The 27,966-nt window shown below is 42.1% G+C and overlaps 1 protein-coding gene across 2 annotated transcripts in view; it reads left to right on the top strand.

Annotated features, from left to right (window-relative positions):
* KIF25 (kinesin family member 25) overlaps nt 1-27,966 on the top strand; it is a 99,198-nt gene that overhangs the window by 25,285 nt on the left and 45,947 nt on the right. For both annotated transcript variants that reach the window (XM_060242366.1, XM_060242374.1), the window contains exons 5-10: nt 713-816; nt 3,678-3,766; nt 6,323-6,365; nt 14,606-14,673; nt 21,883-21,957; nt 26,382-26,531. In XM_060242366.1, the coding sequence (XP_060098349.1) occupies nt 713-816; nt 3,678-3,766; nt 6,323-6,365; nt 14,606-14,673; nt 21,883-21,957; nt 26,382-26,531 (529 nt within the window). The remainder of the gene's footprint in view (nt 1-712; nt 817-3,677; nt 3,767-6,322; nt 6,366-14,605; nt 14,674-21,882; nt 21,958-26,381; nt 26,532-27,966) is intronic.

Raw genomic sequence — 27,966 nt, forward strand, 5'->3', positions numbered from 1 at the left:
AGAGGCTTGTGATCCACCTAGGTAAACTGAGCAGGAAGGGAGCCACTTTCCCCACGTTCTGATAATATGGTGGTTGCAGCTAGGTGGTTGCAGCTAGAGGGGGATGACCAGAACTTTCCTTTGCAGATCAGAAACACTGTAGAACAACAACAGCAGGAAGCAGAGCAATCCACCCAATACATTTCCCCCATTCATCCTCTTCACTTCAGTTTTGCTGAAGTTCATGGAGCTACTCTGGTTTTTCATATATTTAAGTATGATCTCCTACAGAGAGACCATATTCTTCTGCATAGGCCTAGAAAGTGTGACATGATGGCACAGAAACTGTAGCTACTCCTTGTTTTGCCTAGAAGCTGCTTGGCGTGATGGCATCACAGTGCAATTTGGGTGGCACTCCTGCAGGGTTGCAGTAGTTGTAGACTTAATAGAGCCTTCTTTCAACCCTATTCCATCCATTCACACATGAGTTGCTTAGTTGCAGAAAGGTGATGCTTGTAAGGGGATGGGTTCGCTATAGAGAACTGTGTCACAACTGTGGTTGGACTTGAAGAAGCTGTCACAAAGGATGATATTCTAGCTATAATTTTGTGTGTTCTGTTTTCCCATGGTTATTAGTTTGTAGGTAGCTGCCTGCAAATATTCCTTTCCCTTTGTTTGAGGAGAACATGTAACAGATCGTTTTTGATGAACATTTGTTATAACATCTTTTCAGCATTTGAAATCAAAGCTCTAGAACTTGAACAATCCTTGCTTGATGTAAGTGAGAGATACCAGAAAGAAAAACAAAAGAGAAAAATACTTCATAACAGTTTAATTGTAAGTATCTTCTGGTAATTGCCAATAATGTCTAAAAAGATAAATATATGAGTTGTCAGGATGCAGTTCCTGCGAAATAAGATGCAACTGTGGCTTCTGACTGGTTGCTCTTCCTCTGTCCCATCACTCTGTCTGCCTTCCCAGCTGGTACTGGTCAAAGCAGTGTCTTGGTCCCGCTGGCAGGAGAGGAGGATGGCAATGGGAGTAGAGCAGGGGTGGCCAACGATAGCTCTCCAGATGTTTTTTTGCCTACAACTCCCATCAGCCCCAGCCAGCATAGCCAATGGCTGGGGCTGATGGGAGTTGTAGGCAAAAAACATCTGGAGAGCTACCGTTGACCACCCCTGGAGTAGAGCAAGAGAAGCTTTGACTACATCCTTCTTTGCTTCCATGAGTATGTCTAAAGAAGCTGGAGGGTTGTTGGTTTGCAGTCTTAACAAATATGCTTTGAATTTATGCATTTATATTTAGTTTTGTTAGCACATCGGTTTACAAAGATGCCACTGTTAGGAAGAGTCCTAAGCTGTTGTGGCGGGGCGGGGGGGGCTGGACTTTTATTTCCCCAGTGCCAAAATAAACAAAGTTTGCAAGCCCATACTTTTGTGATCTCACTGGGCATTTTATTCACAGGAGGTGCTGAATTTAACCATCTGCTGTATTTCAACCAATTTCTTTAGGCTAATACAGGAAAATGAACAGAGTAGTCTAGGAAGTGGAGTTTTCCTCCATCCCATAATCAGGTTCTAGTTAACTCTTTGCTACCCATTTTACTATACAAATGACTTCTGAAATGAATTCAGTTTCTCACACACTCACTGGGAAGAGCCATGTGGCTCTGCCTGATCACCCTGGCCCCCAAGCAGCTTTCCTTCTGCTGAAATTTAAAGGCACACATACACATTCCAAAACACAGTTTGCAAGTTTCTTCTAAACCTGCAGAAATTTAAAAGCATATAATGACTCTTGGTGGAGACCTTCCCCCCTCTGGCCAGCTGGTTGGGGGCAGGGAGGAGCCTGCACAACTGGAAGTCCTCCATCCTGGAACTGGGGACTGGCAAGTCTAGTTTCCTTTTCCCCTTCAGACAGCTCTCTACAGCCCATAAAATGAACTTGAATAAAACTGGATATAGAATATCTTTGAAATTAATTATAAACATCTACGCTTGTTAGCTACTGTTCTAAAAGACTCCAAGTGAGTGTTGTCCAGCCTTCCTGATTTGTTAACCACATGGCTAATTCTCATTATCTTCCTTTGGTTGTATATTTATCATCGCGACACTCCCAAGTTTTCCTCAATAAAATTATGGCCAGAATTTTCCTAAGTGCATGATAGCTTTCTGGGTGCTTCACTTGAAGAAACCATGAGGACCTGACTTTTTTCCAAATGGCTTTATACCCATCCATCCCAAATATCTTGCTTTGCTAACTTACAGTTTCACATTCTCATTGTACCTCAGCTTACAGTGGAATCTTCAAAACAGAGGAAGACTTGTAAGGTGAAATCTGTTCAGCAGTAGTGCTGATATTTAGCCTTCCTGCCTTTCAGTGGCGCACACAAATTCCCACTAGTGGCTGAAGTACACAAAATTAATACTGGGAATCTTTAGATTGTTCTCTAGCTTCTATTTCTGTCTGATTCTACCAACTCTATGAAATCCCCCCTTCCGGTACCTCTAGTTTATGCTGAAAGAAGTAGATCTGGTCAAGCTTTGATTTGAATCTAATTATAATACATTTGATAGTAATCCCTGTTCACAAGGAGAAGTGGCTGAAGTACACTGTATACATGAAGAAAAGCAAGGCAGAATGCTTTCTGAAGAAAAACTGAATTCTGTGCACTGTATAAAGTGTGCACATCAAGCAAACTTGCTTATATTTGTTGAGTTCTGCTTTTCCTAGTCATGGGAAAAGGCAAAGAGCTGTGTAGAATGCTGAAATCATGCTCCATCCTTGGCTGCATAGCCCTGAGGGCCAAAAATAGAATGAAAGGCCAGGTTTTCAGGAAATGGAATTCTGTGCTCAGTAGTACCATTTGAACTTGGGTCACACAAATGTGAATTACACACAACTGGGCTCATATTGGAGGGATATTTTGTGCTCTGTACAACATTATCTGTTAAGAATTGTAACATTTGTATGGTATGATGATAATTAGTTGCTGTCTTAAGTGCCAAGTCTGTAATCATTGCACTTCATAGCACTGCTACTGATTGCCAGTTCCCAGTTGAAGGCAAGGGATCTCCTGGTTTGGAGGCCTTTCCCCCATTTGAGGGCTATCAGAAAGCGGAAAGTTTATTGATTGTCTGCTGGGCACTCCATTATACCCTATGGAAGCTAGTCCCCATAGGGTATAATGTAGAATTGATTCATTAGTATTTGGGTCTCTGGGGAGGGAGTGTTTTTTGAGGTAGAGGCACCAACTATTCAGCATAGCATCTGGTGCCTCTCCTCAAAACATTCCCCAAGTTTCAAAAAGATTGGACCAGGGGGACCAATTCTAAGAGCCCCACAAATAGGTGCCCCCGTCCTCCATTATTTCCAATGAAGGGAAGGCATTTAAAAGGCATGCAGTCCCTTTAAATGTGATGGTCAGAATTTCCTTTGGTATTGAATTGTACTTGTCACAACCTTGCTCCTGGCTCCACCCCCAAAGTCTCCTGGCTCCACCCCCAATACCCCAAATATTTCCTAAGTCGGGCCTGGCAACCATAGTACTAATTCTACAGAGGCTAACTTTGGAATAAATGGTTTGGTTTTCAATTAAATCCTTTGGACAAGTAAATACATAAAACTGTAAGCCTTCTTGGTTGGTTTGCTTGCTTTTGTAAAATACCAACTCTGTTTCTGTGTTGTAATCCCAGGAACTAAGGGGCAATATCAGAGTACACTGCAGGATCCGTCCACTGTTGCCATTTGATACTGCTCCTGGAGAGCTGGTATTAGAAGACAGGTAATTTTTTTCAGGAATATAGTTATTTTAGCTGACTTAAACAATCTTATTTTTCTCCAGCATACAAACATTGTTTAGATTCTGTGTTTTTTCTATGTTGTGGAAGAACCTTTCAGATACACTTGCTGACTCAGTTAAGAGCCTGGGATTACCGGTATATTGGACCAAGCACTATGACTAAAGAACAAATCAATGTTGCCACAAAAAGCACTTTCTACTCATTTAGCTAACCCAGAAGACTGCCCCCTATCTGTACTCAGGCAGCCTGGCCACTTGGATCCAAACTATGGTAACTGTAAAGCACTCTGTGTAGGACTCCCCTCAAAATCAACTCAAGAGACTCCAGTTAGTGCAGAATGATGCAGCTCATTTATCATTCTGCGGTCACTCCACTGGTTGCCATAAGTTACTGATCAAGGTATTGCCTGTCGCATACAAAACCCTTCATGGCCTAGGACTTCATGGCCCCATTTTTTTTAAGTCACCACCTGCCTCATCTCTGAAGGCAAAGACACAAAAAACAGGGCTTGAGAGGTAGAGTTTTACTGACTGGCTGGTTACTGCAAGAGAAGAAGATAGAAGATATTGGATTTATATCCCACCCTCCACTCCGAAGAGTCTCAGAGCGGCTCACAATCTCCTTTACCTTCCTCCCCCACAACAAACACCCTGTGAGGTGGGTGGGGCTGGAGAGGGCTCTCACAGCAGCTGTCCTTTCAAGGACAACTTCTGCCAGAGCTATGGCTGACCCAAGGCCATTCCAGCAGGTGCAAGTGGAGGAGTGGGGAATCAAACCCGGTTCTCCCAGATAAGAGTCCGCACACTTAACCACTACACCAAACTGGCTCTCCAGTTTGGTGTACTAGAGGAAAGTACTAGAGGAAAATGTTCTACATCAGAGGATTGTACTAGAGGAAAATGTTCTACATCAGAGGATTGCCTCTGTTATGGACAGAGGGGATACCAGCAGAAATATATCCAGGCCATTGTTTTAATCTTCTGACCATGTTCATTATCCTTTCTTCAGCTCTGAGCTAGGCAGTTGTTATACATGCCAAAAGGATGACATGATGGTGGAAGAGGGGAAACTAAGATAGTTCGCACACTCTAACCAAGGGGTGTCAAACATGCAGCCTGGGAGCTGAATCAGGCCCCCAGAAGGCTCCTATCAGCCTATCAAGCAACTGGCTGTCGTCTGCCTCCTTCTCCCTCGCTCTTGCTTCCTTCTGCATAACAGCTTGCTTTGCAAGGCTTGCTCAATCGCACAGGAGCTACAGCGCAAAATCACTATTTTCTCCATTTGTCAAGCATGCAGTTTCAAGAACGAGTTGAGTGGATACAAAACTACATTTATTGATAGACTGATATGCTCTCCTGGTACAGGTCCTTGAGAGTGATACTCAAAATACATTGATACAATTCTTTTAAGGCATACTTCAAAGGATTCCCAAAGGAGGATGCGAGGGATGCTCTCTAACACATAAACTATCATAAATGTCTACATTCTCACAATGTTATCAGTGTCTTGTCCTTGCTTTCCCCAAATGTCTCACACTTCCAGGCAGGAATGTATGGGAAGGTGTTGATTATTCTTTCTCTTACTAGTTTCGTTTCTCACTACTATACTTCAAAAGCATTAAGCAAGAAGGGGGAAGGGGAAAGAATAACAGAGCCAAAGTACCTCGGTCCTCCATGATGTTTCACAGACCAGCTTTATGGAGGACCCTAAAACAATTACCATTGGAATTATACCATGCTTGACACCATTGGCTGAGGCTTCCTTAGGAAGGAAGGGGGGAGGCTGAGCTTGTTTTGCCAGGCTCAATCACACAGCAGAGCTACTGAGCCAAGCCTCTCATCCTTCTATTGGCTGAGGCGCCTCCCCCTCCTGGTCCCCTGGTGAAGGAAGGAAAGAGTGAGAGCTTCCTTTTTCCAGTTCCCTAGATTGCATGGGAGAGATACAAAGAAAGCACCTTTAAGACCAATGAGTGCTAATGTTTTAAGCATGTTTTATTTTAAGTTTTTAAAAAATCTTTGTGTATGTCTGTGTCCTTTATAAAGTTTATATCTCTGCTACCTGGCATTACATTTTATGACACACAAGGCCCGGTTCGACAAGGTCTCATTTATGTCAGATCCGGCCCTCATAACACCCTGCTCTAACCATTACCTCACATGGTTGTCAGGGACTGGACAAAAGAGTTTCCCAGGCTGCCTGCTAGCCAGCCTACTTTTAAAGTGAGCAACAAAAGTCAATGTTGCAATGATCCTGCAAGGATGCATGTAATATGGTCCCTTGGAGCTGGTCCCAGTGTGTAAAGCATTCTGGCATTAGTCAGAGTGAAAATGACCAGAATCACAAAGCTCCATAGTGGGGATGATAAAGAAATACCCACAGGGAGGAGCAGAGGGATGAGTGTCGACATGCTAGAAATGCATTGACCCAACAAAAATCAGTAGGGGCAGGGTTCCTGTGCTTTTGGATTGCATGTTTATTCAATGCTTTAATGTTTGTTTTTTTCATAAAATTAAATCATGTGTGTCTTGTCTTTAAAGACATAGGAGCATATCAGAAAAAGTGGTGTGTGCAGTTGATGATGTGAGTATACTTAATTATACACGTATTCTGAAATTGGAGCAAACTAGGGGTCAGCTCCATTGTGGGATGAAGTACTCAGGGTGTGATGTCCTCCTTTTCCTGGGACTTTGAATTATTTGACTACGGCTTTCTCGAAGGAGTTGCTTCTCCTTCTTTCTACTGATGCCCTGGATGCTGCCCAGCACTGCTTGGAATATTGATGTCCCTTCTTTTTTTGCTCTTTTCTCATTCAGTATGGTTTTAGTTTGTGCTATTGTACATCTGGTCTCTGAACAGGGTTTTAGCTCTCCTCTTGAGGAGTGCATATACATGGGGCTGTAGCTCTTTGATAGTGGATGCATTCAATTGATATTTGAAAGCAATAATATATTGGACTGATAAACTGAAACCCAGCCCAGGCAAAACTGGCCAAATTTGGACACTATGACAGTTTCAACCTTTTCTTGAGAAGCAGGACCTGGCCAAAGTGATCCATGCTCTGATAACATCTTGATTAATTATTGTGATGCATCTTGTATGGAGCCGCCTTTGAGTATGTTTCAGAAGTTTCAGTTAGTGCAGAATTTAGTAATAAGGTTGCTCTACAGTGTTGATCAAGAGCCCCCTGGCGCAGAGTGGTAAAGCTGGAGTACTGCAGTCGGAGCCCTCTGCTCACGACCTGAGTTCGATCCCAACGGAAGCTGGTTCAGGTAGCCAGCTCCAGGTTGACTCAGCCTTCCATCCTTCCGAGGTCGGTAAAATGAGTACCCAGCTTGCTGGGGGGAAAGTGTAGATGACTGGGAAAGGCAATGACAAACCACCCCGTAAAAAGTCTGCTGTGAAAACGTTGTGAAAGCAATGTCACCCCAGAGTTGAAACCAACTGGTGCTAGCACAGGGGACGAGCTTTTTTCTTTTTTTACACTGTTGATCACTCCATCTTAGAAAAAGCACCAGTTCCAAGTTTGAGGGGCCTTCAGGTGGAGAGGGCCTGGGCCCTCTCCTGCCTTCCCACCTGAATTTCCCTGTTCCTGCCCGTGTCCTTTCCCTGCTTGCTGGGAGCTCCCGCATCTTCTCGCTCTTTCTGTGATGGCACAGGGCGGCCCATGTGGCTGAGAGTGCTGCCACAGTGGCTACCAGGAGTACTGCCACTGTACACTTTTGGCAAACCCTCCCTGGCAGAGCAAGGCAGCACATGCAAGCCAGAATTCTAGATGACAGAGCCCTCAAAATGGGCAGGGGAAGGGCAGGCATCCAGACATCAAGGGATATGTACGGGTGGAGAATGAGCAGCAGTGGGGCCTGGTGGTTTCTGGGCAAGATGCAGAAGGTTGACTGTAACCTAAAAGCCTGAAATGCTTTGGGACCAGGGTACCTGTTTCTATAGGAATCTGCTGATTAATTGTCCCCCGCTCCACCCCCCCACCCCCAATGAGATGAGTAGCCACTTGATGGCTTTTCTGTGGTAATATCCTGTTTGTGGAAAGTTCTCCTGACAGCTGTTTGCCTGGCATCCAGTCTTTCCAGTTCCAGGTACAACCCTGAGATATATCTGATTCCTTCTGTTTCTGGGAATTGCCTTCAGTTGTTTTTAATGTATAATGAATACTGATTTTTAGTGTTTCTTGTGTTTTTAGTTCATTATGATTTCATCAAATTTTGGCTTTATGCATATTTGTCTGGAAGTTACGTCACAGGCCTATGGTTGAGAAGTAGAGTTTACATAGTTTAATTAATTAAGCAAATAAATAAATAAAACTGCAGTACTGCAGTCGGAGCCCTCTGCTCACGACCTGAGTTCAGTCTCAGCAGAAGCTGGTTCAGTTAGCCGGCTCCAGGTTAACTCAGCTTTCCATCCTTCTGAGGTCGGTAAAATGAGTACCCAGCTTGCTGAGGGAAAGTGTAGATGACTGGGGAAGGCAATGGTAAACCACCCCGTAAAAAGTCTGCTGTGAAAACGTTGTGAAAGCAACGTCACCCCAGAGTCGAAAATGACTGGTGCTTTCACGGGGGACTACCTTTACCTTTATGTTCTTCATATGGCTGGTATTAAGATAAACAGCTGAGTCATTTTTCTAATTCACTGGTATGCTTTAGAATGATTTCTTTCTCTGTAAACTGCTTCTTGAGGATCTCCTTTCCTAGTATATTAATGAGCAAAGGGACTTCTTTTTTTGCATTTATGATAACTTTTAAATTAGAACTTTGATTCTCTTTTTCGTAGTTAGGTGTTTGAGGACAAGAGAGTGAATTGCCACTCATCATTTGGCTGAACGCGAATTCTGAAAATTAATATCCAGTGCTCCCTTCACTGAATCATACACTAGAGTGCTGTGGATGGCTTACTGATTTATAATTGATGTATCTTTGCCCTTTGTGTTAAACTGTCAATGCATACTACTTACTGTGTAGATCAAGCTAGAAAGATAATGTTGGAAAAGTTAGAATATTTCATGTTTATTTTTGTGCCTTTTCATTTCTGTTCCCCCCACCCAATGTTTTTCTGGTTCTCTTGAGACCACTTTTACCCTGATTTTTTTAAAGCTTATTTTGAGTTGGCTTTTTCCTCCTGCGTAATGTTTCTGTTGAATTTCTTTGTCCTACCCACTAACTTCCAGCCTACTTTTCAGTGATTGGGCTCATCATTATCAGTCCACTTTTTCTCCTTCCTTCTACTCTTAAAACAAGTGGTTTCCATTATAATTTTTAAAAAGAAAAATTGCCCTAAAATATTGATATACTGATAAAGTATTGTAAGTTTGACTTGGTTCTTTAATTCCAAGCTTTCGTACTTTTTTCTCTTTCTTTTAAAGTTAATCTCTTGCCCTTCCCCTCATGGAAATATAGGGGGGAAAGCATATCCATGACAGACACTGACTTTAATAAAACAATAGCTGGGAATTTACACAAACTGCAAGCCTATTGTTACAATGCTCTAGTGATATATCCATATTTTAGTGCCTTTTTTAAAAAAGGAGGGGTGCTGTGATGCCATTGATGATACCACTGATGACAACAGCACCCTTCCTTGAAAATCCTCATTGGTGAAGTCATACATGGAAGAAAATAAACTGAATCCACAACTGTAAATATGCAGAGGGAGGACAGACATGTGGAAGAACCAGGCCTGGACCACTTCCAATGCTTGTGGCTCAGCTGCTGAGAAAATCAGGAGTAAGTTGAGCAAGCAGAAAAGCCCTCAGTGTTTCCTACTAAGGCTTGAGCTCAGTCAGGCACCAGAGCAGGGGAGCCTGAGAGCCAAGCAGTAAATCGAGGTGGAATTCAAACATTAATCAAGTCTGTTCCTAAGATACGATTTGAAAAGCATGTCACAGAAACTACATGATAGTATGAATTCAGGCATTACTATTTACCTTTCTTGCTTGTTTTAGTTTTGTCAGATGATCAATGTTATTTGAACACTCATAGAATCATAAAATCATAGAGTTGGAAGGGACCTCCAGGGTCATCTAGTCCAGCCCCCTGCGCAATGCAGGTAACTCCACAAATACCTCCCCCTAAATTCATAGAATCTTCATTGCTGTCAGATGGCCATCTAGCCTCTGTTTAAGAACCTCCAAGGAAGGAGGGCCCACCACTGTCCGTGGAAGCCTGTTCCACTGAGGAACCGCTCTAATGGTCAGGAAGTTCTTCCTAATGTTGAGCCGGAAACAATTTTGATTTAATTTTAACCCATTGATTCTGGTCCTACCTTCTGGGGCCACAAAAAACAATTCCACACCATCCTATACATGATAGCCCTTCAAGTGGTTGAAGATGGTGATCATATCACCTCGCAGCCGCCTCCTCTCCAGGCTAAACATGCCCATAAAGCTGTCTTCTACTCAATCAAGCCATAGGTCCATCTAGGTTAGTATTTTCTACTCAGACTGGCAGTGGCTTTCCAGACCTTTCCAAGTTGAGGTCTTTCACATCACCTATTGCCTGGTCCTTATAACTGGAGTTGGCAGGGATTGAACCTGGGACCTTGTACATGCCAAGCTACTAAGCCATGGTCCCTATTTACATTTCATGCAAGAGTATAGCCAGTTTTCCTCATGGTAGTGCTTAAAATTCAGCAGAAAGTCATCTTTTATGGGTTTCAAATGTATCAGACACTCCTTCATTTCTGCCATATGTGCTATACAATGATTTAGAGCTGTACTTTGGTCATGCGTAGGGCTGTGTTGTACATGACAGAAAGCAACAAAAATGGAATTGTGTATGACTTATGCTTACCTCATTTACACTTCTACTACATTGTACAAAAGTATTTATTGTGCATACTTAGAATAGAGCCCCATGCACATACATGTGCAGGCACCAGGGATGGCAGAGGGAGGACAGACATATTAGGCCACACCACCCTGATGTAGCCAATCCTCCAAGAGCTTACAGAAAAGAGCCTTATAAGCTCTTGGAGGATTGGCTACATCAGGGGTGTGTGGCCTAATATGCAAAGAAGCTCCTGCTAGAATTCCACCCCTGGCAGGCACTATGCATCCATTTCAATCAATGTGTGTACATCAGAGGGCAAAGCTTACTGCCACATTTATTTTCCAGAGGACTTTCCAGAAGGTTAAGCTTTCCCAAGTATTTGAGCTATTCTGGCCTATTTTCATGCCAGGTTCTAATTGTGATTTATCCTTGTTTGTTTGTTTTAATACTGCTTAGGTCTTTAGTCTTGATAGCTGTTTTGTAAATCTTAAATTTAAACTGATCATGGGACCTTTTTACTGCAGTCATTGCTGCTGGTTTTTATTGCAAGTTGGTTTAGTTTTAAGATGTTTACGCTTTTAAATTTTCTGCTGTATGCTGCTTTCAGTGCTTGTAAGTAAAAATAAAAAGGTGAGTAGCCTCAAGCAAGTTCTCTGAGAGAGATAACGCACATATTCTAAATAAATTAATAATTATATAGTTTATAAATTAATTAATTCTTGGGTGATACTGGGGTGTGTAGAGTACAGGGAGGCAAGAAAGATTAGTTTTTTGGGCAAATCTCAGCTTGAAGTTCTTTGAATCAAATTCTGTGTTGCTAAATTTGCAGTTACTTCAGGATTATATTTATAGAATATTTGTGAATTTGCAGTACCAATCTACTTTTTTAAATGAATACTAGTTAATGCATTTTGATTAATAAAACTCTTAATTAATCTAGACTACCCCATAAAATGACACAGAATAGAAACAGGGTATTAAGATACCAAAGGTAGTCAGTACCTGCCCTGAAGTTTTAAGATGGATTGAAGACTCTTTACAGGAAGAAGATCCCATCACAGACTCTCCTAAACAAGTCTTCAAACATCTCACAATCTCCACTGGAAGTGATCATGCCCATTAAGCAACCACAGGCTCCAACTGAGACCCAGTGGGGATGGTGGCAAAGGAATTCCGCAAGTGAATTGATTCACCTTCACCCCACCCCATCTTCCCTTAGTCCTAAAAAACAAAGAAGGCAGAAGACCCAATCAGAAGTCTGGACTAAGTGGAGGAATGAACATTTGGCAGCTTGCAGTATTCCCCAAGTCAGTGCTACTTGGGAGGCAAGCACTGCATTCTTCGTTTTGGCAGGATTAGGGTTGCCTTTCTGGCCACAGGCAACATAGAGCTATAAGTTCCCTGTAAAACTCCTCAGGTGGAATTTTTGGAGGAGTAAAAGCTGTTGACAAACGATGGTACATAACATTAAAAGTTGTTCCCACTTTATTTATTTAGGAATTCTTGCCATTAAATTTGCTTACAAGGGGCAAGTGATCTTTTCCCCTCTAGAGCCTTATAAATCTTGGCTTCAGAACCATAATTTCAGTTCCAAAGTCTAAAAAGGGTTTAAGTTTTTTATTGCAAGTGAAGCAGTATTTCATTTTGATTGTTGAGCTCATTCAACCTTGTAAAGCCCTACAATCATTTTCATATGTGTGATTTTGGCTACTGGCATTGATGGTCTGATAGAGGGGCAGTGTTCATGACATCTTGCTTTACTAATTTGGTCTGAACAAGAAATTAGTTTGATCAGTTTGAAAGAGCAGATGTTTGGCTTTCATATGCATTATTCTTCATTACACGACATCTGGTTGGCAGTGCTTTACATTGAATTTACCAGTGAGTGTCAAAAAATGTATTTGGCATTGTCACCTATCTGATCTTTGAAGCATATGGTGTGATGATGATGATTGCTTATTATAAGGTCCTTCTAACAAAAATTAAGCCAAAAGTTTTGAAAAGAGCAAAATTTTGAAAGTATTCTGGATAACTCACCCTATATAGAATATCTCTGGAGATGTATAAACAAAGAGTCTATTGATCAAAGTAAAGATGGAAATGTCCAAAATGCCCTACATCTGGGATAAACTATGTCATTTGCATACACTTGGCATAATTTAGTCTCTCAATTCCTGAATGAGCTATGCTGTAGGTAAGCCAATAATAGTAAATGATTAACTGATGGAATGTTTTTTTCTTGGTGCTGCCTTCCTAGAGTATATGTTTATTCTGTTTAAATTATTTCTGCAAAACCTCTCTTGTTTCCTGGGGTAGCATTGAAGAAAATCATAAAAACAATTACTATACAATATAATCTATATAACAGCAATATAAAGTTTACTACAATAAAGCAGTCCGGGAGAGGCAAAAAGTATATATTTATTATCAGCAGTCCAGAAAATTAAGAACATCTTTGCCTGGTGCTTAAAACTCAACCAAGCTGGCACCAGGCAAAAAATGCAGGAGGGGGATTCCAGATAGGACACCTATGAGGGAAAATGTCTTGTCTCTAATTGCTACTTGCCTTACATTAAAAGGTGGGAATAAGTAGAACAGGGCCTCTTCTCCATATAAGGTCTTATTGAGCAAGTTCATATAGGATTAGGTGGTCCTTGAAGTGTCGTGGTCCAAGAGTATTTTGGGTTTTGGATTAAAGGCCACTTGCTCTGAGGTATAGCAGGAAACTACTTCAAAGCGTCTAAAGACCTTTCAGAATGGATGTACCAAGTCAGAACTGATGTACCTATTCTAGTCACCAGCTATACTGGAGTTTGTATAGAAACATGAACTGGTGAAATACTACAGTAAATCTTTTAATGCGCTTTCATTTTTTTCAGCAGCTAATAGACACCTTTGGGGTAAAATGACCTGGAAATGCTGACTGTAATTTTAATGTTAAACAACAGTGACACATTTTGCAGGCTTTAAGGATTGTTATACATAATATGTTGTTGAAGACTTTCATGGCCAGAATCCATTGGTTGTTGTAGATTTTCTAAGCTGTGTGGCTGTGGTCTTCTCATTGTGAGACCTGATGTTTTGCCAGCAACTGTGACTGTTACACCTCTGAGGATGCCAGCCACAGTTGCTGGCAAAATGTCAGGTCTCACTATGCCAAGACCATGGCCACACAGCCCATAAAATCTACAACAACCAAGGTTATAAATAATGTTTTGAATTAAAATATTGGTAAATAGTGGTGAATGTATGACAGGATTCTTACCCATTCTGAACACGCAGAGCGTCACCTCCAATGTCACTGGCACAATGACGTCACTTCTGGCTGACATAATCGTGCTGAGGACATTGTGTACTATGTCCCGACCCTGGGACACCCCCCAAATCCCCCCACCATGATGAAGAGGAGACCTGGCAACCCTAGCCCTGACATGGATAGCCCAGGCAAGCTTGATCTCATGAGATCATGGAAGCTAAGCGGGGCTGATCCTGGCAAGTATTTAGATGGGAGACCTCCAGAGAATACTAGAGTCAGGAGGTAGCAGTAGGCTATCAAGCCACTTAACTGAACATCCTTTATACCCTAGTAGAAGTCACCAGAGGTTGCCATGACTTCCAGGCATAGGCACATACACATGCATGTGCACATGCAACACAAAATGCAACACCCCCCCTCCAAAATAGGCATAGATTTTGAGGCCATTTCATTTCATCTATCTACTCCAATTTGCTGTGAATATAATCATGTGCTGTTTAATCCTTCTTCCAGTTGATATCCATACACCTGGTATCAGCTATGCTGGTACAGATCCATCTGTGGCAGCCTAAATTATTTGGCTACTGAACTCACACCCCTCCAGACTGCTGCACTTAGTAACCATGTACTAGACAGGATATGGCAAAATGACTTCTGCAGCTTGGAAACTCTTCAACAGTTCTGCTGTGTAGTGAACCTTTAATCATGCATTTTCTTTTAGACTGTAAGGATAACATTTAGACTTTAATGATAACAGATCTTAATTAGCCATATTTTTTTTCTGTCAGGAAACGGTATTGGTAAAATGCAACCGTCCTGGTCATGCTTTGATAAACAAGACATTGCAGTTTGAAAGGTGGGTGGTCTTAAAAACCCTGGTGGCTGGTATTTTTTTTTTTGATGTTTTGTTTGACTTTTGAAATAGCAGTTAGTCGATCATTCTTTATTATAGCACACAGGCTATTCAGAAACAGAGTAAAACAGATAAAAGCATTAATATCAAATTAAATACATCAAACCTCTCTATACGTCACTTAAGATATCTACAGTTAAAAAGTTAGAACCTGAGTAAATTATGCACTGGATGTTATCTCAACTGTTAACAGGAGTTTGTAACTGATCTCTTACAGTTTCTCTTACCTTTACAGCTGCTTCATGAATTTTCTAATTTTAAAATGTATGAAGCAAAATAGAATTGTATGTTTCTTCTGATGGGAAAAATAAATTATTTTATAATTATTACTATAAGTAAAATGGGTTATCTGTGCCAGGCACAAAGGCAGCTTACTCACAGTCAGTTCTGGAGCTTCTAAATATCCAGGGGCACCTCTGGTATGCAGAAAAAGATGTCTTTGCAAACTAGTTTTTGAAGTTTTTTTTTAAGGACTAAGCATGCACTAGAATGTTAGTTAAAGAAAGAAAATGGGCTGCTCAGTTTCCTGAGAGTTTATATCATTCTAAGGAAAGAATTTGTGAATTTCCAAATTTTTTATTTCCATCCTTCACCCATTTTACAGTCTACCACCCTGCCCTCTCTAATACCCAAGTCCACGATGGCTAGGCTAGTGCAGTGGGACTACCCATAGAAAAGGTAGGTATTTCTGCATCTTTGGGTGAACTCTCCATGTATGCAGAAAAACATTATTTTATAAATTAAATAGGAAACAACCCGTCCCCAACAGCTTGATAAAGACAGAGTATTTCAGTCTTTATGGAATCTGAAGAGCAGTTCAAGAGCAGTAAAGGTCTATTGACCCCAAACTTGTATATATATTTAAAACATTTATATGCTGCCTTTACATGGAACTTGGGGTCCCAAAGGAGGCACAAAATGGGAATTTTATAATTAGAAAGCTGCATTAAAAGAAAAAAAAAAGTTTAATGAGTGTTCAAGGAGAAGGGAGAAGCAATGGAGGAAGATGAGGGCATTGGATAGGCATGCTAGCCAGGAGATCTCCCTGTTTTGCAGGCTCCTCCCCACCACCAGCCAGCTGGCCAACAGGGGAAAACCCTGCCCCAACAGCCACCATGTGCCTTTAAACCTCGGCAAGCTTAGAAGCTTGGAAACGGCTCATGTTTTGGAAGGTATGTGTGCCTTTAAATTCCAGAAGGAAGAAAGCTGGATGGGGGTAGGGGTGAGCAGGCAGAGCCATGTGGCTGTTCTGAGTGAGTGTGTAAAGCACTGAGAAAGTAAGAGCACAGTCTCTCCATTTGTTTTATATTCGTTTCAGAACAAATTTCCCTGGAAGAGCATTATGCTTTACAGGTCAAAATCTACTGGTGATCCCCAGCCCTAAAGAGGTCCACTGTCCTCAACGAGGGCCAGGACTGAAAAAGTTACTTGGTGGAATGCTCTGCTGGAAGATAGCAGGGCCCTGCAGGATCTTCTACAATTCACAGTGCTTGTAAAGCAGAGATGTTCTGCCAGGCTTTTGCCTGAGGACAGTGATGGTTGCCGGGCTGGCACCCCCTCTCCTCTACCCCACATGGGGGATTCCCTGTTCCTGATGCCTAGAAAGCAGAACTGTAGCACATTATAAAGGATGTCGTTGGGTTGTAACTTTTTTTAACTAACTGGTTCTATTGATTTTATATGTATTGATTTTTTGCTGTTGTACACCGCCTAGAGCCCAGCGTTGGCTGGGATGAGGCGATTCACTGATGATGGTGGTGGTGGTGGTGGTGATGATGATGATGGTGGTGGTGATGATGAAGATGATGTTGAAGATGATGATGTTTGCACAGTAAAATGGAGGTGGTGCAGAGTGGTAAAGCTGCATTACTGCAATCCAAACTCTCTGCTCACGACTTGATCCTGACAGAAGCTGGGTTCAAGCAGCCAGCTCAAGGTAGCTGACTCAAGGTTGACTCAACCTTCCATCTTTCTGAGGTCAGTAAAATGAGTACCCAGCATGCTGGAGGGAAAGTGTAGATGACTGGGGAAGGCAATGGCAAACCACCCCATAAAAAGTCTGCCGTGGAAGCGTCATGATGCGACGTTACCCCAGAGTTGTAAACAACTGGTGCTTGCCCAAGGGACTACCTTTTTTGAACCTGATTATGGGATGGAAGAAAACTCCACCCCCTAGGCTGCTGTCCTTTTGTTTTCCTGTTAATCTGAAGAAGTTGATTGAAATAAAGCAGATTTCATTCAGCAACTCCCATGAATAAAGCAGTCTTGCAAACTGTGTGCTTACAAACTGTTTATTTTGACTGCTGTGAGTTTACTTTCATTTAGTGGAAGTGCAGCTGTTGGGGAAAGAGGAAATGAAGACTGTATTCAGGGGAATTGCACTGCTGTTATTTATTTATTTATTTATTTAGGGAATGGGAAAGTCTCCTGGCTCTATCCATAAAGTCCTCAGATATTGTCTGAGTTGGACCTGGCAACCCAAGAATTGAGAGGGGGCATGGCAGTGGTAGGGTGTAGTAGAAAGAAGGAGGATTGAAGAGTGGCCCAAGGTCACAGAGCCAGCTTTTTGTTAATGTGCAGGCAAATATCTTCTTTTCTGTTTTGTTAAATGTAATCAATTACACTACAGTCTCTTGGGGAGACAAAGGTGAATTCTCCTGAATTTGGGTAGCCAATCAGACCATTTAACTAAATTCTGTTGTATTACATACAGAATTTGGCAAGACAAATTGTATGCAATACAACAGAATTTGGTTAAATGGTCTGATTGGCTACCCAAATTCGGGATAATTCACCTTTGTCTCACTGAGGGGCTGTAGTGTAATTGATTACCTCTTAATCTCTCCTTTATTGAAACCTTATGTCAAAGATTTTGCATTGAGGGATTTTATTATTAGTGACCTTTCCCCCCTCATTTTGACTCTTCAAATTGGCCCTCATACTTATCCCTCCTGTAACTTGTCCTCGCAACCTTATAAGATTGAATTCCATGGAACAATCACACAGTATGGAAAACACAACAGCTCTTCATTTCTGTTTTGTATATCTTGTTTTTTGCAGAAAGGTTTACCATGCCTCAAAGCCACTGCTTTGGATCAGCAAAATATAGTATGCTTCACAATACAGACTAACTAGTATTCCTATCAGAAAGTCACTCTTTTGCCTATCTAATTTAAAAAAAAAAAAGATTTCCAGTTTTTTAAAAAAATATTGTAGCAGTCTTTACAGGATGTTATTGAGGTGTGACACTATATGTTTAGATAACCCCCTCCTCCAAAAAGCAGATGATGGTGTAAAATGGTGAATTCCATCAAAGAAAGTAGCTCACAGAAGTTTGTGTTTTTTTCAGTGTCCCTGCACAGTTTATTCTTATAAACAGCAGAGCATATGGTTCTTATGAACTCCAAATGTTTATTTTTTAGCAACTTTTTAAGGAACTAATAAATGTCAAAATAGTTGATTCCATTTCATTTGTGAGGGGGAGCCTTTCAGCATGTTGTGCTTTTTCACATTTTTTTAAATTAGTGTGTTCATCAACAAAGTAAGATGGAGGCTTGTAATCTTGTAAGGCTTGTAAGTAGGCATGTATAAGTAATATAGCAGTGGATCAATAAGAACAAGAATTATATTAATATCTAATCAATATATATGGCTCAGCGATGCTTGGAAGGAATAGGGCCAAGCAGCAATGCTTTTTAGAAATCTTTTTGTGGCTCTACCTGGGTGCAAGGGAAGCCAGCTAGAATTTGTAACTTCCCTAGCAAAACCGCAGGTTGCTCAAGGCCAGCCGGGGCTTCAGCAACAAGCTTAGGAGGAACTCCCTCTGTTCTGCAGAAGGTAGAACATATATGCAAGATAAAAGCAATTTAGCAATAAGGAATGTGTTTGGTAATATTCTCAATAAGGAAACTAGGGACAGCTGGCAACGGGAAAAGGCCCATATAAGGTAAATAAGCCCAGGAAGATGAAGCAGCGGACTAGGACATCACATAAATTGTGGTCGATGCATGTTTTTGTCAGTGTCCCAGGGACCTGGGAAGCTGAGCTGTTTTAAGGTAGTGAGTGGGTGGAGGCACCCTATAAAGGACGGCAGGTAACTACAGTCATTGCTCAGAGTTTCTCTGAAGCCCGTGTACATAGGGCCCGTGCACGTTAAATAAAGAAGCTGTTTTCCTGATTCCTCGTCTCCGCTGCCTCCGTTATTGATCCGGCTGAAATTGGTAACGTATAAATAGGGTTTTCCCATAACAGTAGCTATAAGGCTAGCAGAAGGTAGGCAGAAGGAGATCTGTCGTTGAGGTTGCTAACAGAGATAATGGAAGCAGAGCAGATCTAAATGCTCACTGGCACAAAAGTTAGTAAACCCCATCTAAAAAACAGCTGAACACCCTTCAGACAGATTTTTCATTTATCAAGCTTCTTTTGATCACAAAAACATCATTTATTAGTCTTTAAAAAAAGAAAGCCGAGCAGGAACTCATTTGCATATTAGGCCACGACACCAAGCCAGCCAGAACTGCATTCCTGGTGTGTTCCTGCTCAAAAAAAAAAAAAGCCCTGAATATAACTTTGCTGCCACACTTCCCCACCCCTAAATCCAAACCAAGCTAATATCTGCTGCTGTTGTGTCTATAGGTGTGGATTTTAGACAGGTGTGGATTTTAGACAGCTATCATTTTATTATTGGAGCCCATGAAATTATTGGCAAGAGATCAAAAGTTGCAGATTTCTCTTATCACCTTAGGCGATTATAGGCTTCCCAATCCACCACCCCGGGCGGGGACCCCCCGATTTGGAGCCTCCTCCTCCGCTCGCCAAAAATCCGGAAGTGGGGAAAAAATGGCGGCCCTTCCCTTCCTACCCAGCCCCGATCGCAGCAGCTTCTCCTCGCCCCTTCACTTCCACTCCCACCCAGCCCCATCGCAGCAGCTTCTCCTCACCCCTTCCCTTCCCACCCAGCCCCGATCGCAGCAGCTTTTCCTCACCCCTTCACTTCCCCTCCCACCCAGCCCCATCGCAGCAGCTTCTCCTCACCGCTTCCCTTCCCACCCAGCCCCGATCGCAGCAGCTTCTTGCCCCTTCCCTTCCCCTCCCACCCAGCCCCAGCGCAGCAGCTTCTCCTCGCCCCTTCCCTTCCCCTCCCACCCAGACCCATCGCAGCAGCTCCTCCTCACCCCTTCCCTTCCCACCCAGCCCCGATCGCAGCAGCTTCTCCTCGCCCCTTCACTTCCCCTCCCACCCAGCCCCATCGCAGCAGCTTCTCCTCACCCCTTCCCTTCCCACCCAGCCCCATCGCAGCAGCTTCTCTTAGCCCCTTCCCTTCCCCTCCCACCCAGCCCCATTGCAGCAGCTTCTCCTCGCCCCTTCCCTTCCCCTCCCACCCAGCACCATTGCAGCAGCTTCTCTTTGCCCCTTCCCTTCCCTTTAGGCTTCCCAATCCCCAGGTCCCAGCTGGGGATTCCTGGTTTTACAGGCTTTCCCCATCCAGCTGGCTGGCGGGGGAAGCTCCTCCCCCACAGCCACCCTGTTCCTCTAGATCTTGGGGAGGACCTTCAAACAGGTATAGTTTAAAAATGTGTGTGTGCCTTTAAATTGGAGCAGGAAGTACTTTATGGGGAAGGGTTAGCAACAGCAGACCTCGTGAGAGTGCAGCCCCTCTGTTTGTTTTGCTTTCCTTTCAGACAAGTGAGTGTGTGTGTAAAAGAGCAGCGTAGCCCCTGTACTTTCCAGACCTGGTTGTGGAGGCACCAGAGACTCCTGCTTTGTTCTACTGCTTCAGACCAACACGGCTGCCCACTTGCAACAGAGACAGTTAAGCGTGTGTGTGAGTGAGAGAGAGAAAACAGGGGGAGGGAACTCCATTATTCCCTATGGAGACTTATTCTCATAGGAAATAATGGAAAATTGATCCGCGGGTAACTGGGGCTCTGGGGGGGGGGCTGTTTTTTGAGGTTGAGGCACCAGATTTGCAGCATAGCATCCAGTACCTCTCCCCAAAATATCCGCCAAGTTTCAAAAAGATTGGACCAGGCGGTCCAATTCTATGAGCCCCCAAAGAAGGTGCCCCTATCCTTCATTATTTCCTAAGGAGGGAAGGGATTTAAAGGATGTGTGGTCCCTTTAAATGTGATGGCCAGAACTCCCTGGAAGTTCAATTATGGTTGTCACACCCTTGCTCCTGGCTCCGCCCCAATGTCTCCTGGCTCCATCCCCAAAGTCTCCTGGCTCCACCCCCAAAGTCCCCAGATATTTCTTGAATTGGACTTGGCAACCCTAGGCGATTATCCTAATAATGGGATAGAGACAGATGATCTTTTTGTCTGCACAGAAGTGGGTCAAGGAAAGAACTTTGTGATCACAGGCCAAGGTAAGTTCTACAAGCCTCTCTGGTTGTGTTGGTCTGTGTTGGAGTGCATGTGGATCCTTCCCAGTATTAAGTGTATTCCTTTCACCTGAAAAAAGTTATTGTTTAATAGGACCATGATATTTATGCAAGTAAACTTCTTATTGGAGTAGGATTGTTATTATAGTCATCACTGTAGGGATCCTGTTTATCCTCAACTTCTGGAAAATGTGTTCCTTGCATTTCTCCCACCAGCGACTTCCACTATTAAGCAGTATCTCACTACCTACACTTAATGATGATTACATTTTTAAATGCTGGGGATACCTTACTGAGCCTGACATTTTCCTGTAATTTTCATTTTACTCTAAAAGAAAACTGCATAAATCTCACAAGCTCATTTTTGTCCTGGCACTTCTACCAACAAGCTGAGTCCAGTAAAACAATCTAGTTTATGTCTCTATAAATAACTTTGTTTTGATGAGGACCTGCAGTCTTGGCAGTGTCCAGAGCCCTTTGAATTCCTTGCATTTGGCCACTGGAACAGAACTGTGGCTCAGGGGTGTGCGCGTGTGGGTGTGTTTAATTTCCTGATGTCTATAGCAAGCTTCAGAATAAGCATGACTAATTCCCTTTTTTATATCTGGGTGTTTCTAAAGAACATGTATTGTTAAAGTATCTTCTTTTTATATCACTTCAGTATGTAATGCTGCTCTTATTTTTCATTGTTCTTCTTCATTCACTGTAAACATTTATAGACAATTTTTCCTTAGTGAGTGAACCATAAATATTTTTCTTTTATTCTTCAGAGTGTATAGTGCTGCTGAAACTCAAGGGACAGTGTTTGCAGATGTGTCACCTTTGCTAATCTCACTATTAGATGGGTGAGTTGAAAAATGGGAGCAAATAATTTCAATGGGATAGCAACTACCTTAAAGAGACCTGGTTTTGTTAAAGAAAAACATATAAACTGTACTACAATTGAACTTGAGGGATTCTTCCTTGAAATATGGTACAATACATTAAGTTGGTTGTGAACAAAAGATAATCATATTGGAAGTTCTGTAGAGTTTGCATCATAGTAGCTGACATGAGATCATGAAACTGTGTGGATCCTTTCCTTTGTTGCTGTGTCTTGGGAATGAGAGGACTGTCAGTATTCTTCCCAGAATTCCTATTGCATCATTCCCAACACAAATAACTAATTTTTCTATTAATTTCAGTGCTATTTGTATGCACAGACTGAAGAAGTATCTTCTGTCCTGACTCCTGAAACATGACTTTTCCCACAGCCCTTCTGGAAAAGTTCTCTTATTGGAAACAAAAGTACTTCATGCTTTTTTAAAATGTATCATTCTAACAGAAGCAGATTGCACGTCTGCTAAAGATGAGCTTCTTGCACCATTCTTGTTTTCAATCAGCTTTCCTTTTGTGGAAGACATAAATTTTAGTCCTTGAATTTACCTGTCCTTTCTGTCTTCAGTCATTTCCACATAGGGTTGCCTGCCTCCAAGTGGGAGCAGGAACACAAAGAGTAACGTGGAAAGGAAAAGAGAAAACAAGCCCTAAGGCATCCACAAAAGACCAGCCTCAACTATACAAATAAAGTTTATCAAACAGTTTAAGCAAAAGTGCAAGAAATCACCTGGAAACACAATGTTCTTTCAATTCATAGTAGAAATTCATAGTCTTTATGGTGGAGATCCGGGAAAGAAGTTGGCAAAGCCATAAATGGAGAGTCCAATGCTCCAGAGGTTTCTTTCAACACATGCCGGTGTAAGAACAATCGGCAGCCCAGCACGAGAACGCAACAGGGAGGTGTGTATTGCCCTGTTTCACCGAAGGCTTTTACAAGCTGCAAAGTAATAATATCGTAAAATCACAAGCAATTTCAGACATAAAATTGTTAAGAATTGCATGAGCAAACATACATACCTTCAAAATACATTCAAAAATTTACAAGAGGCACAAAGCTCAAATATTCTGCAGAGTACAAACGGCAAGGCATAGTCATACATCACATGACAATATACTTACAGACAAGTGTTAGTAATTACTTCAAATCCTTAAAGCTACAACGTAATGACCACAGTATTCCAAAAACAATATTCAAAAATGTTAATTCAAAGAAAACAGGAATGATCCCAATCACTATTGAGTCCATTCGGTATCAGGGAATTTAGTTTAAAAAATCCAGCGCATTTCTTGCTTAAGTAGCCACTTCTGCATATCTACTTTACCCTGAAGTCGTAATGGAAACTTCTCTATCACAAAAAATTTTAAGTCATTGGGATCATGTTCTAATTGGCGAAAATGCTCAGTAAGAGGGGCTTCAAAAACTGAATTTTTAGCGCGAGACCTGTGTTCCAGGATGCGTGTCCTAACCGTGCGTCTGGTACTCCCACAATAGATTTTTAAACAGGGACAAAAAATGATATAAATACAACCTTTGGTAGAACATGTTGTAATGTAATTAAGACTAAACTTAAAACCTGACATGGGATGAACAAATTCTTTCAGATCCAATGATAACGAGCACGCGAAGCAAGCTCCGTATATATGATGTCTACCGTTAACCTTGATACAAGTTGAGCTCTAAAATCAGAATGTACCAAAAAATCAGACAAATTCCTAGTTCTCATATAGCCAATTTTAGGAAAGTTCTCACAACCTGGAATATCTTTCACTATAAACCAAATTTTTTAAAGAGCATTCTGGATGGAATAGGACAAAGGGGAAAACTGAAACGCGCATGTCAATCTGCTCTGTTCTCTCCACTCATTCACCACGATTTGTTGTTGTTTGAAAAACATAGTTGTTCTGGACATCTTATTAACTCGTTCACACGCTGAATTAATTACATGCTTAGGGTATCCACATGCTTTAATTCGGTACAGACTTGAGACCTTTCACCCTCAAAGTCTTCTTTCTGTATTTTTTATTTATTTTATTTTATTATATTTATATCCCGCCCTCCCCTGATGGGCTCAGGGCAGCCAACATCAATTAAAACAGGGGTGGGACTTTTTTCTGCCAAGGGCCATATGGATATTTATAACATCATTCGCGGGCCATAAAAAATTATCAACTTAAAAAACAGTGCTCCGCCAAAGGAGAATGATTCAGGCCAGCAAAATTAATGCAAATAATTGTTTTTCTATTTGACATCATGTGGGGAGAGTCTAATCTGGCGCACACACACACACATACACACACGGCCCACTGTCCTAGACAAATGCATAGGTCCAAGGCTTTTTTGTAGAAAAAGCCCAGCAGGAACTCAGTAGCATATTAGACCACATCCCGTAATATTAGCATATTAGGTCACACACTCATTAGCATATTAGGCCACACCATCTGGGATAATCAAGTGCAAACTGAACTGTGACAGTAACTTTTCCAGGCCCCACAACAATTCTGGTTGGCCAGCCAGGCCCCAGGGAGGCTGCTGCGTAGTACATCTGGGCCCTGTGATCCCTGCCTGGCCCTGGGGAGGCTGCTGCACAGCGCAGCTAGGCCCCATGATCCTCACTGGCCAGCCAGGCCCCAGGGAGGCTGCCACATGGCTCGGTTTGGTCCATCAATCCCCGAGGACCACATCAAGTGACCTCGAGGGCCGTTTACGGCCCTCGGGACAGAGGTTCCCCACCCCTGAATTAAAACAACATAAAATTACATTATTACAGTAAAATCACAATAAATTATTAAAAGATCTTAACATATACAATTTAATCCCTAGATGGCGTTATTACTTCTTAATTAGTGCTGTTTACTGTGATGTTATTAGGTGTTATTGAGCACATTGCATTTCTATTTGGATCGAATTCAGATATTAATGCTGTGGGATGGTTAAATACTGGACACATCCATTAGGTGTTAAAAGTCTGTTTAAACAGTTCTGTCTTGCAGGCCCTACGGAATTGTGGCAAGTCCCGCAGGGCCCTGAAGTTTTCAGGGAGAGCATGCCAAAGGGTAGGGGCTTCCACCAAAAAGGCTCTTGCCCTGGTGGTGGACAGCCGAACATCCTTTGGCCTGGGGATCACTAAAAGGTTTTGTGAGCTTGATTGTAGTGCTCTCTGGGGCTCATGTGGGGAAAGAAGAAGAAATTGGATTTATATCCCGCCCTCTACTCAGAGTCTCAAAGTGGCTCACAATCTCCCTTATCTTCCTCCCCCACAACAGACACCCTGTGAGGTAGGTGGGGCTGACAGAGTTCTTACAGCAGCTGCCATTTCAAGGACCACTTCTACAAGAGCTATGGCTGACCCAAGGCCATTCCAGTAGTTGCAAGTGGAGGAGTGGGGAATCAAACCCGGTTCTCCCAGATAAGAGTCCGCATACTTAACTGCTACACCAAACTGGCTCTGGAAAGACGGTTATTGTTAGCCCCTGACAAATCTGGATTGATATCACACTACAAAAATGCTGCATGTGCAATTAAAACTCCATCAAAAGAGGTATTTATATATTCACATACTAAACAGCCACCTGCAGTTTACATATCTGGTGTATGATGGAATTAGGTGTGGTATGTCTCTCTACATGTTGGATCCATCCCTTTACTATATACCAGGGTGGCCAACAGTAGCTCTCCAGATTTTTTTTTTTGCCTACAACTCCCATCAGCCCCAGCCAGCATTGCCAATGGCTGGGGCTGATGGAAGTTGTAGGCAAAAAACATCTGGAGAGCTACCATTGGCCACCCCTGCCATATACAAAGATGGCAAACCATGGTTTACAGGATGATCAAAACTTGCTAGATACTACTTGGTTTTTAAAATAGTATTTGGTCTCCTTTATTGCCCTGAGCTGGGTGACCCAGGCTAAGTCGATTTTGTCTGATCTCAGAAGCTAAGCAGGGTCGGCCCTGCTTACTACTTGTATAGGAGACCACGGAGGAAGTCCAGGGTCATTCCACAGAGGTCAGGCAATTGCAAACCACCTCTGGACATCTCTTGCCTTGAAAGTCTGAAGGGGTCGCCATAAGTAGGCTGAGATTTGATGGCACTTTTCAATTCATTATTCATTACAGAGGACAGAACAGGTAAAAGAATTTTGCCCATCCATGCCAATGGCAGGTTGTGATGAACTCCGGACTGCTTTCATTCCAGTTAATACTGTTGGGGGAAAATGGAAAAGATTAAGGCTGCTATGGAGTTGTGGTAATTTGGAATAAGGAACATCTGTTGTGTTACATTCTGTGGAATTGTTGAAAAATTAGAAACAGAGACTTTTCTTCCCAAGATCTTCTGGCTTTGATCAGTAGTATCTGTTGGAATTAAGAATCAACATGTGTTTTGATTTCTAGGTACAATGTGTGCATTATGGCTTATGGGCAGACTGGGAGTGGAAAAACATACACAATGTTAGGACCACAGCCTGAAGATAATTTTGCTTTCTCCCTGGAAGATGAGCCAGAATTAGGAATTATTCCTAGAGCGGCTGAAGAAGTGTTCAGGTATTGATGACTTTATAGATAACAATATATGTTTGACAGCTCATGCCCTTTTAAATCCTTGTAGTGAAATGTTGCTGTTAAAATAAAACCTGAATATGGTGGGGAAAGGAGAATGGAAATACTTGGCAGTTGCTGTCTTGGGGTTCCTCCATTCACCCATGTGACTTTAAGATTTTCTTTTTAGCTGCAACTTCTCTTCTGAAAGTGTCTATTATGTGGAACAGACAAAATTCAGAACAAATAATGAAACGGCAGAATCGCATGGGTGAAACTTCAGTCTTTTCTGGGGGTTTTAATTACAAATAGCCTTGCAATTCCGTTCACAAAATGCTCAAGTAGACATTTAGGGCACAATCCTAAACAGGTCTGTTCAGAAGGAAGTCCCATTCTATTCAGTGGGCTTACTCTCAGAAAAGTGTTTTTAGGATTGCAGCCTTAATCTAGGAATGATTTGCTGTCATCTGATGTTTTATTCTCAATCTCTAGTATTATTTGCAATTCTCCTCTCATAGTAATTTTGCACAAGTCCTTCTCTGTTGCCATTTTTGACATTTTGATCCCTCCCTCATTGTTCTTTGTAGTTTTCAAACAATGCTTTGTACATTTACTGTACATATGTTCTTCTTCTTACAATTATGAGGCTGTTATTTGAATTTTAGAGACGGCCTTTTTTAAAAAAAAAATGTCAGATGGTTGTATGCCCCTTCAGATACTAAAATGGCAAACTGATTAGAACTATTCAAGAAGTAGAAGTGAAGTTAGAAATTAGGTTGCTGCTGTAAAAAAAAATTAAGTAAATATCAGTGCGATCCAGAGCAAATCTACTCAGAATTCTACTAAAGTATGCTCAATGGGACTTACTCCAAGGAAAATGTTTTTGGGATTGCACTATATGGCTAAATTCAAATGACCAATTTGAGCTGACATAGGCATAGCCCCTAGGCAGATTCAAAAAGCAAGGTCAGACAGGCACAGCTGCCATCTGTCCTGCTCCCATACTTACCCTATTCTCTGACGTCACTAAGATAGATCAAATAGCAATTTTTTCTGCCACATTCCAGCCGTCTTTCCAGGCTTCTGAACACAGGAGTACACAAGCATGGCATCTTGACAGTGTGAACATGCCGATCCACTCTAGGAACTCACTGGTATTTTTCTTTTTTAAAAACTGCCCAGAGCACATGAGTGCATGTGCACATGAGTACACGGCCAATAAAAATGTAAGGGAAAAAAGCAACCAAACTACGCTAAAACGATGGTGAGCAATGACCGTGTGAACATGCCAAAGTACCCCCTGCACGATATACAGGAGCATCATGCAGGAGTGTCTGACTGAGATATGGCCACTCCATTTTGGGGTGCCACAGTTTGGGGCACCTCCAGTGCACACTAAGCTGCCTATCTGTACTCAACCTATGTGTATCAACTAGTTGAA

The sequence above is a fragment of the Heteronotia binoei genome, chromosome 1, assembly GCF_032191835.1.
Source record: "Heteronotia binoei isolate CCM8104 ecotype False Entrance Well chromosome 1, APGP_CSIRO_Hbin_v1, whole genome shotgun sequence".
Taxonomy (NCBI): Eukaryota; Metazoa; Chordata; class Lepidosauria; order Squamata; family Gekkonidae; genus Heteronotia; species Heteronotia binoei.